Raw genomic sequence first — 11356 nt, forward strand, 5'->3', positions numbered from 1 at the left:
AGGGTTAGGTACAAGGAGAGGCAAAGAGAAGGTCACATGAAAAATCATGCTCAGCATGGAGAAAGTGAATAGAGAAACTGAAATATACTTGGAGTCAAGTGTGGATTTCATGCTCTTTATTCAGCTCATAGTAGTGAGGAATGCCAGTTCCCCCGAAATGTCTGCTTTATATACATTATTTACACAATGGGCACCACATGTTTGGCTAATTCCGGGATTCACCTGTAAACCAATCAGGTTGCGGATTCACTTCCACCTGGAGTTGGATTGGGTGGCTCCTGTGGACCGATCAGACTGCTGCATTCTGAATCCTATTGTTCTAGGACCAATCAGACTGCTGCAATTTGGATCCTATTCAACTCAGTACATAACAGAAACGTTTTTCTCCCTCTTTCCTAACACTGGAACTCATGCACATCCAGTGAAGCTGAATGTCGGAAGATTTGGGACAGGTCAAAGAAAGTCCTTCTTCATGCAGTGCATAGTTCAGCTGTGACACTTGCTCCCACATGAGGCAGTGGTGGTCACCAAGTTAGATAGCTTTTAAAGATTAGAAAGATTCCTGGAGGAGGAGAGGGCTGTCGATGGCTACTAGCCAGGATAGCTCTGGGCCATTGGCCTGACCCTGCAGGTTCTTCTTACATTCTTATGTTCACACTACAGAACAATGAAATGTAACAGAACAGATGAAACCATGACTATAAACGACCTACACTTCATGTGGGTAGGGAAGGTTACCCTGGCACTGGACTGATGTTCAGGAGGTGAGGATGCTATATAAATAGGACATCGTAATCAAGAAGGTTTTTCCTGACCAGTGTCTAATGTCATGTGGGAATGGGAACCCATGGAGTTCAGGCAGGCTGGTGTGGTAGAATGTGGCCCTTCAGGTATCCAGGGTCCCAAGCCATTTAAGGGCATTTTTTAGGCCATCAGCAGGAATTGTTTGGGATACAGACAAGGTCTCTTTGTTTCTTTCCTCCATCAGATTTCGTGGTGCACCAGGTCCTGCCTTTCCAGTCTGTGTCCGCAGAGCCGTTCCTGTACTCCAGCGACCTCTACGTGGCCCTGGCCCAGCCCAGTTCCAGCAGCTGCAGCATTCTCAAGTGGGACTATGTCGAACGGAAGCTGCGGGACTTTGACCGCATCCCTGGTAAGCAGTGGATGGAACCATAGAATTGCAAAGTTTTGTTATACGAATTTTAAGGTCATAATATGAATGTTTATAGCTGTATATATACACCACATGTCTGAAACCCCCACAGAAAAGGTCCTGAACAAATTGACCTCAAATATTTTTTCTCTGCAAGGTCAAAGTGGGAAACCTCCCCGTTGTTTCTTTCCTCACAAATCCTGTCTTAAGGGCACATTCAAGATATGAACAGGGTGTGAGCCTTTGACCTATGACCTAGATTCAGGAATTAAGTAGTTATAATAACAAAAGAGTGGCCAAAACCCAGCTAATGCAATCAGGTAACTTGCCAGACAGGAGATAAACAACGCACTCAGATTTCTGTTGTAGACCGCCTTTTCTGTGATATAGGTATGATGTATCTGGGGGTGGCCTTTGCAGAATGTCCACCTAAAACTGTCATGCACGTGTGCAACAGATGCATGTCTTTTGTCATGCATTTAAAAATGCCAGAGGGCAGGGGTGGCTAAGGTGCATGCCACATTCCTCATCGCAACCTGTTTGGTTTTTTAAAAATAAATATTTATTAAAGTTTTTTTGATACAAATGCACAAATAATAAACAACATTGCTTATATCAAAACGTGGTTTCATCACTTCTTTGGACTCCCTCACGTCTCCCGCTCCCACTTACATCGTTAAAAAGTTTTTCCAAGCAAATTATCAACTTGTTTACAATCTTATATCCACTCATTTAAATACAATCTAGCAATTCTCCAAAAGGTTTGTGTTTTCTTTAACCTCACTTATCATCAAATTCAAATCTAATTTAGTGGTGGCCAATTATTTATAATCTAGCATCCTTCTTAACATTCAACCAAATTACAATATTTTTGTAAATACGTCTTAAATTTCTTCCAGTCTTCCTCGATCCTTTCTTCTCCCAGGTCTCGGATTCTGCCAGTCATCTCGGCCAGTTGCATATAGTCCATCAGCTGCATCTGCCACTCTTCCAGTGTGGGTAGATCTTGCGTTTTCCAGTTCTTAGCGATAAGTATCCTTGCTGCCGTTGTTGCATACAGAAAAAATGTTCGGTCCTTCTTTAACACCTTCTGGCCGACAATACCCAGAAGGAAGGCCTCTGGTTTCTTAGTGAAGGTATACTTAAATACCTTTTTCAACTCATTATATATCATTTCCCAGAAGGCCTTCACTTTAGGGCAGGTCCACCAGAGATGAAAGAATGTTCCTTCATTTTCCTTACATTTCCAACATTTATTATCAGACAAATGGTATATTTTGGCAAGTTTAACTGGGGTCATGTACCACCTATACATCATTTTCATTACATTTTCCTTCAGAGCATTACATGCGGTGAAGTTCAGCCCAGTGGTCCACAACCTTTCCCAGTCCTCAAACATAATGTTATGCCCAATGTCCTGTGCCCATTTTATCATAGCCGATTTAACCGTTTCGTCTTGTGTATTCCATTTTAACAGCAAGTTATACATTCTAGATAGTACCTTAGTCTTTGGTTCTAGCAATTCTGTTTCCAACTTCGATTTCTCCACCTGGAACCCTAACTTTCTGTCATTTTTAAAAACTTCTTTAATCTGAGCGTAAAGTAACCAGTCTCGCACTTTATCCTTCATTTTCTCCAAACTCTGCAATTTCCAATTGTCTCCATCTTTTTCTAATATTTCCCAATATTTTGGCCATTTGGCCTCCATATTGGGTCTTTTTGGGGCCTTAGCTTCCAGAGGCGAAAGCCACCTCGGAGTCTTGTTTTCCAATAAGTCTTTGTATTTTATCCAGACATTAAATACTGCTTTCCTGACAATATGGTTCTTAAAGGCCTTATTGATCTTAACTTTGTCATACCATAAGTATGCATGCCAACCAAAAGCATTGTTAAAACCTTCCCATCGCAACCTGTTTGAAGGGGCTGTTGCTGCATTTCCCAGTCCTCTCTCCATGGTGCCTCCCTCCTTGTAGTCTGTGGCCTGCAACATTTAGCTGTGATTCCTGCATTGCAGGGCAGGGATCGAAGGAGATGACCCTTTGGGTCTCCTTCCAACTGATATAAATAAAAAAAACTGCTCCTTTTCCCCTTATAGGGTATCCAAGGGCCCATACAGAGTCCTTATGTAGGTTCTCTATTAGTAGGAGAAAATAACAGAGGCCAACCAGAGAATATTGAGAAGCAAAGCAGCTAGTAAGCCTGATCTTTATTAAACTGTTGCAACAGGGTCCCCTGCTCACCCCATGCAGGGAGGGAGAAGAGGAACCCAGAATATTGGTGTGCAAGCTCTTATATAGACTTTTGAAATTGCCCACCCTGTAACTCAAGACCACCCCCCAAAACATCACAGAAGGAGGTGGTCTACAGCAGAAATTTGAGTGTGTTGCTTCTCTCCTGTCTGCCAGGATTGCGTTTTCTGGGTAGCCTGGCCATTCCTTTGAGATGGTATATACCGGTACTTAGCTCCTGAATCTCTTACGCATATTGATAGTGTGCTCAGCTTAACAGATACTTGCCAGACTGTATTTACAGGGAGGTGTAAGCCCCTACCGTCCAAAGACAATTGGAGAACTTTTCCCATTTTCTTCCTCCTTGCAAAGAAATATTTGAGGTCAATTTAGGAGAGTCAAAATGGGTTCAGGATTGCTCTCCTGTACTATTTTAGATGGGACACGGGTGGCGCTGTGGGTTAAACCACAGAGCCTAGGACTTGCCGATCAGAAGGTCAGCGGTTCGAATCCCCGCAATGGGGTGAGCTCCCGTTGCTCAGTCCCTGCTCCTGCCAACCTAGCAGTTCAAAAGCACATCAAGTGCAAGTAGATAAATAGGTACCGCTCCGGCGGTAAGGTAAACGGTGTTTCCGTGCGCTGTTCTGGTTTGCCAGAAGCGGCTTAGTCCTTCTGGCCACATGGCCTGGAAGCTGTACGCTGGCTCCCTAGGCCAATAAAGCGAGATGAGCGCCGCAACCCCAGAGTCAGTCACGACTGGACCTAATGGTCAGGGGTCCCTTTACCTTTACTATTTCTGACACATGGTTTATATAGTTATGTATGTGTTTGCCTTGTACATTTATGAACATTTTTTTATATATATATAAGACCTTAAGGGACGCAGGTGGCGCTGTGGGTTAAAGCCTCAGCGCCTAGGACTTGCCGATCGAAAGGTCGGCGGTTCGAATCCCTGCGGCGGGGTGCGCTCCCGCTGCTCGGTCCCAGCGCCTGCCAACCTAGCAGTTCGAAAGCACCTCCGGGTGCAAGTAGATAAATAGGGACCGCTTACCAGCGGGAAGGTAAACGGCGTTTCCGTGTGCGGCTCTGGCTCGCCAGAGCAGCGATGTCACGCTGGCCACGTGACCCGGAAGTGTCTCCGGACAGCGCTGGCCCCTGGCCTCTTAAGTGAGATGGGCGCACAACCCCAGAGTCTGTCAAGACTGGCCCGTACGGGCAGGGGTACCTTTACCTTTACCTAAGACCTTAGAATTCCTATAACAGACCTTTTCGTGTGCTGATGCCTCATAATGTTCTCCTGCAGCCCACTCAGCCGTTTACTGCAAACCCATCGTGGCCGAGTCGCAGCTGTACGTCGTGGTGGCCCAGCTCTTCGGCGGCTCCTACATCTACCGCTGGGACACCAACATCGACAAGTTCATCAAGATCCAGGACATTGACAGCCAGAAGATCCGCAAGCCCAACGATATTGAGGCCTTCCAGATCGAGGGCGAGTGGTTCTTTGTCATTGCCGACAGCTCCAAAGCTGGCTCCACCAGCCTCTACCGCTGGAACCAGAACGGCTTCTACTCCCACCAGGACCTGCACTCGTGGCACCGTGACACTGACGTGGAGTACCTGGAGGTTGACGGCAAGCCCCGGCTGATCATCTCCAGCAGCTCCCAGGCCCCCATCATCTACCAGTGGAACCGCTCACAGAAGCAGTTCCTCCACCTGGGCGATGTGGCAGACGTGATGGACGTCCAGATGGTCAAGCACTTCCGGGTCAAGAGGGACAACTTCCTGTGTCTCAGCCGCTACATTGGCGACTCCAAGGTGGTCAAGTGGGAGGGCCTGCGGTTCACGGAGCTGCAGACCTTGCCCTCCCGAGGCTCCATGGTGATGGAGCCGTTCCGAGTGTCCCAGCATCAATATATGGCCCTGGGGAGTGACTTCTCCTTCACCCACATCTACCTGTGGGACGAAGAGAAGCAGAAGTTTGCAAAGTTCCAGGAACTCTCTGTGCAGGCTCCCCGCGCCTTCCGCCCCATCCCTTTGGAGGACATGGATATCCTGCTGGCGCCAAGCTTCAAGGGGAACACACTGGTTTACAAGCATATTGTGGTAGATCTCAGCTTGTAGAGCAGAGGTAGGTCACCGCCATCCCCTACCTGCACACACACACACACACACACACACACACACACTTCTGCTGGGGGTGGGCACCTGAGCACTGTAGTCACTTGGAGCAAGGCTGCTTACTCATTCCCCACCCTTCTTCTCTCCGTGGATATAAGGATATAAGCTCAGGGCCTCCTCAATGCAGAGGCTCCTCCAGAACACAAAAGGGACCTAACATACACTCACACACTCCTACGTCGACCTGGATGTATATGCAATAATAATAACACACCCCTAGACCTCACGTCATTAACTCCATGCAACGCTGGCCAAGCGTGCCGGTTGAAACGCAAATCTTGTTGCCAAATTTCAGCACCGAACTCTCTCCACACATACACACACAACAGACACATGAAGCTCCCTGAAATAATGACCACACTTGGAAATGACACTTGAGGTTATATAAGCCTCGATCTGCTGTCCCGTCTCCGCTTCGGAACTGACAAGGCCATCCATTAAGCGTCATGTACTGATAAAGGAGAGGGCTTTGTTTATACAGCTGGGTCCTTGCCACACACTGGCTCAAGTGCTCAAGTTAATGGATTTTAGCTAATGGAGAAGGAAAAATGGGGGTTTTGGGGCCCGTTTCAGACTGACTGCACAGTCAGGTTTTAGATTTGGGAAACCCATTCCTTCAAGGTGATCCCTTGAGCGTGTAAGAGTTGAAATGCTATGGTTCCACACTTGGGGTTTCCTCTGGGGTTGCCACTTTTGGTTTTTTAATGTATACCCACACGACAACATCATCACGATCAAATCGCTGTTCTCCTGCCTTTCCTCCCAGGTTTCTTTCATTTCTTTTGAGATCTCCCAAAAGCTTAATTTTGTTTCATTTTTTAAAGGAATGGAATAGCATCCTGATTGCAAACCATGATGAAAGTGCAGTAGAAATGATGTCTCAGCTGGCCCCTGCCAATCCATACCAATCCATTAAACAGGGAGCTCAACACAAACCAACATCCTTTGCTTCATACTTCCTGCTTTGCAACAAATAAACCCTGATTCTGCACACACACACACACACACACACACACACACACACTTTTTATGGCTCTGCACCAGCAGCTCCCAGCTGACTTCCAGCTGTGCCTCTTAACATCCCAGTTTTTTCTGACTGGTCCATTAGCTCTTATTAACCTCTAAACCTACAGCAACTCTCATCTTAAGAAAGCCTCTTTCTAGCTGTTGTGGACAGAGAGCTAGAAAACATGATGGTGATTGAATTGGGAATCAGGTAGCAAGTAAAGATACATAAATATTAATTACACAACCCCTACCAGAAATCCCATGATTTCTAAGCTCCTTTGCAGATTTCCGAGGGTCCACAAAACATTATTCCACATACTAAGAGGAATATGCTGGAAGATATCACAGGATCGAGACCAGACATCCATCTGGATAGTGCAACTGATGTATACAGTTTATGATTATATGAAGACAGGTACTATATGCAGCTATTTTATTATGCAACTAAAATATGTGACTTTGGCAGCAGACGTCTCTCTATATTTTTACATATTCCTCAAAGAGTACTCGGTCCTGCTTATTGCTTCTCGTTAGGCAAAAAGTGTATTAAGAAAAGACCAAAGCCTGCTTTCAGTGTGGGCCAGAGGTGGCAGATGGGTCTCTGTGACTCCAGGTGGTGCATGGGGCAAACTCTTGCCCAGTTGGGTGGGTCAGCATTGCATGTAGCTCGCTTTGCCGGCTCAGGGTGGCTGCAACTTGACATAGCTCCCTCTTCCAAATCAAGGCTGGCTTTGAACCTCTTGGGACTGGCTCAGAAGAGATGAGCAGCAGCAGAAGGAGGGACTTTCTGTTGTCTAGTCCCAGAATAAAGTGAATGGGATTTTGATCTACTGGTGACATCTCCTGCTAGCATCATTCAACGGGCCAGATCCTCAGATCCATTCGAAGCATGGAGAAACCTCAGTCAGACTCTTGGCCTCCCAGAGTCAGGCCAAGGGCTTCTAGAAAGGGTGGTAGAAGGAGGCTATGGAATCAATAGGGCAAGCAGAACATCCAAGTGTGCAAACAGAAGGAGAACAGCAAAACAAGCTAAACTTGGGCAAGAACAGGAGCCAGGGCAGGGAGGAGCCTGGTAATCTATGGCTCAGGCTTAAGAATGTGGTGCAGAGGGTTATATAAAACAGAAAGTGGTGCACATGGATACCTGGGTTCAAGAGGGTCATGTGATTCCTGCATTGCAGGGGGTTGGCCCTTTGGGTCCCTTCCAACTCTACAGTTCTATGATTCTATGGGCATAGGTGGAAACCCATGCACTGCCTTCCTTTAGTGGAAGGAGACCCAAACATGGTCTCCTCTTTTAATTTGCAGTATTTATGAAAGCCTTCAGTGCAATTGAGACCCTTTACACCGAACGCTTGTAAAGCCAGAGTGTAGTCAATGCTATTTTTCTAGAAAAAGAGGTGCTGGAACTCACCGTGGACGCCTCCATTGTTCTCTTATAATGGCATGCAGAACGTCCTCTATCCAACCCCAAGTATCCCTTGGTAGGGCTGGGAAAGACTCCAGGCTGAAACTCAACTGACTCTCCCTGCCTTCTCTCCAGTTTTCCTTCATCACGTTGTGTTCTGGCCCTGCTTGTGGGTTTCCAGAGGCATCTGGTTGGCCACTGGATGCCAAACTTGATGGGCCATTGGCCTGATCCACCAGGATTCTTCTTCTGTCCTTATACCTTTCCTCTCTAGAGCTCGCCCTCACTCTCCACGGCCACCTTTCCCCAAGGCGATGGAGAAAAGCGTCTCAAGCCATGGAGAATAGCCATGCACAGCAACAGCAGCAGCAGGGTGGGGAAAACAACAATTCAACTCCCCTCGGCTCTGCATTTCTTGTGGTGTAAAATGTAGCATGCACACACATACACACACACACACACCATCCTGCCTGGGTTCAGGAATGTAAGGCCCAGGGATATGAAGGGCACAAGTGTGATGGCCTCATCCCTAGGGTGTGAGTTATGTTGCAATCCTAACCCCCTTACTTTGAAGTAAGCCCTATTGAATTAAGTGGGGCTGACCTCTGAGTGGTTATGGTGAGGACTGCAACCTTTCTTCTTTTTGGATGAAGAGCAGGGTGCCTCTGTGCCTACACAGAGAATCTGTGTCTCACCATTCTGGAACTTGAGTTTCTCTTGTCTTCAGCCAAGATAGCCTTTGGCAGGTAGGTGTGAAGGCTGCTCAAAATTAGGAAATACCAACAGCATTTTGAATTCTCAAGGAGGATGGCCTTCAACATCTCTGCTGGGAAGAACTTGAGGAAAAATATTGGGGGGATAATTTCCAGGGGGAGGCTGTTGACTTTGCCTTCGCCTCACCTGCCCAGTGCTATCCATTAAATAAGTTAAAAGGTGAAGTGAAGCTTCTATCAGGACGCTTGGACCTTTCCTAGGGAAGGCATGATATCAAGCAGGTAGGAAAGATTCTGTATGGACAGGACACTTCTCACGACAGACACTTCTGCTTAATCACATACGAAATGCACTTGGGAATGTGCACCTTGAAAAATAGTGGCACCTCTACACCTTTTAATTTGACTTGGGAAATTTAATTCATTGTAATAAAGTTATTTATTCCCTATTTCTTCATGCTTTCTTCATTAACTGTCTGGAAGCTGGTAATGATTTTGCCTTGAACTGTCATGTCAAGTAAAGTTGTGTTCACATGAGAAAAAACAACTCTCCCCCCTCCCCCGCCTTCTTTTGGGGGTCAGCATTAGGCAAAGGGTATTTGGAAGGCTTCTCCATTAGATATTATTTTGCTGTGATTCCTGTATTTCAGGGTGTTGTGGAAGTTGGGGTTTGTTTTTACAACCTAGCCCCCTCTTGAGGGATGTGGGATCTCCCAAGGTCCACTCTTGGTCAGAGAAACAAAACAGAGATGACAATCAGGTAAAAGAAAGCAAGGCAGGCTCTTTAAACCTGGTCTTTATTGATCTCTTGCAGCAGTGTCTCTCCCTTCTCCAACAAAAGGAAGAAGAAGAGCCCTAAACAAAGTGGGGAGCAACTTTTAAAACTTTATAAAGTGTCCAGCAAAAACTGGAGCATGCATAGGTTACATGTTTTTCCAACTTGTCCATCATGATATGTTGTAAATAGCCCATCCAAGTCTGCCATTCATATTCCTGACATACTGTATCTGCTTTTTTAGATACTGTATTTATCTGGGTTCGTTTTTCTCCTACTGATGCACAAGACCTCAGTTTGACAGGTCTCACTCACTATTTTGTTGACAAGTACCCAACCTACCAATGAATGACCTATCTGCAGCCCATTTAGGAGTTCCTGACTACCTGACTACAAAGGTGACTGCCAAGGTCAGATATGAACCAAACATGGCCCACTTCTATGCTCACTGAGATGTTTTGGCTGATTAGCCAGCTAAACCAGGTGGGGGTAGCCGATAGGTCTCAAACCCTTAATGATATAGAGATTTCCCCTGCATGCAAAAACAGGCTCTGGCAGATTGAGTGGACAAGACCAATAGTGGGCTCAACGGTCAAGAAGGTGGTTTCTGCACATGCTCTAACAGGGAGGTGAGGGGCAGGTGGGACTTTTCAACCTGGGAAGGTTGCCCATCTAGGAGAAGGAGAAGTCTGATCCTAAACATCTGCTACCTTGTGGGATATCTCCAGGAGAAGAAAAGGCAGGAGTATCATTCATAAAACACGTTATTCATTCATATAATATCTTGAGTTATGAAATGATTCTTTCCAGGCAGCAAAACACTCCAGCAGGGGGAACTGTTGTGCATGTGAAAACACTGACTGTAAAGTTCTGGTTTAAAGGGGAAATGTGGTCCTTTTAAACGAGGAATAATGTCTTAGAGATTATGTAGGGTGGAGCCCTATTTTCTGTAACATGACCCCCGAGATCCCTTCCAACTCTACAACTCTATGACTTATTGACATTCTGATCCTATCTGTTGCCAAATGAGAGAGATGGAATTACGGAAACATAAACCCTCCTTTCTTAATATTGGCCTATTGAACTCTCAGAGTTCGAGATCTCCTATTATTAAGAGAAAAAGAACTACCAAACTTTTAGAAGACATCTGAAGGCAGCCCTGTTTAGGGAAGCTTTTAATGTTTAATAGGTTATTGTATTTTAGTGTTTTGTTGGAAGCCGCCCAGAGTGGCTGGGGAAACCCAGCCAGATGGGCGGGGTATAAATAAATAAATAAATAAATAATAATAATAATAATTATTATTATTATTATTATTATTATTATTACTACTACCTGAGTGATGACAGCCTTGACCTAGAACACGGATCCCCAAATTTCCCTCCCTCAACAACATAGGAACCAACCTCCCAATATTTTATTCAAGTTGGCAGTCCCTGCTGAACACAGATCCCTTGAAAATTGCTGGTGGTTCTGGCTGATCAAGTAATGATTTTTCTGTCTTTTGTAGCAATTGTAATGTACTTTGCAAGATGCTGCATTGTTTGGTGTGTGATCTTATATATGGGTCCTTAGAATTCCATAGAATTTGTTATGTACTGAGTTGAATAGGATCCAAACTGCAGCAGTCTGATTGGTCCTAGAACAATAGGATCCAAATTGCAGCAGTCTGATTGGTCCTAGAACAATAGGATTCAGAATGCAGCAGTTTGATTAGTCCTAGAACAATGCAGCAGTATGATTGGTTGACAGGAACCACCCAATCATGCTCCAGATATAAGTGAATCCATAACCTGATTGGCTTACAGTAGAATTCCAGAATTAGCCAATCATGTGCAGCCCATTGTGTAAATAAAGTATATAAAGCAGATACTTTGAGGGGACTTTCATTCATT

At 45.5% G+C, this 11356-nt stretch overlaps 1 protein-coding gene across 1 annotated transcript in view; it reads left to right on the forward strand.

Annotated features, from left to right (window-relative positions):
* Positions 1-5925, forward strand: part of LGI3 (leucine rich repeat LGI family member 3) — a 52023-nt gene extending 46098 nt beyond the window's left edge. Inside the window, exons 7-8 of the mRNA XM_083753495.1 lie at positions 989-1153; positions 4685-5925. Coding sequence (XP_083609621.1) covers positions 989-1153; positions 4685-5502 — 983 coding nt within the window. The 3' untranslated portion in view covers positions 5503-5925. The remainder of the gene's footprint in view (positions 1-988; positions 1154-4684) is intronic.
* Positions 5926-11356: the final 5431 nt, after the last annotated feature.

This window comes from Podarcis gaigeae (assembly GCF_964106915.1).
Source record: "Podarcis gaigeae genome assembly, chromosome: 8".
Lineage (NCBI taxonomy): Eukaryota > Metazoa > Chordata > Lepidosauria > Squamata > Lacertidae > Podarcis > Podarcis gaigeae.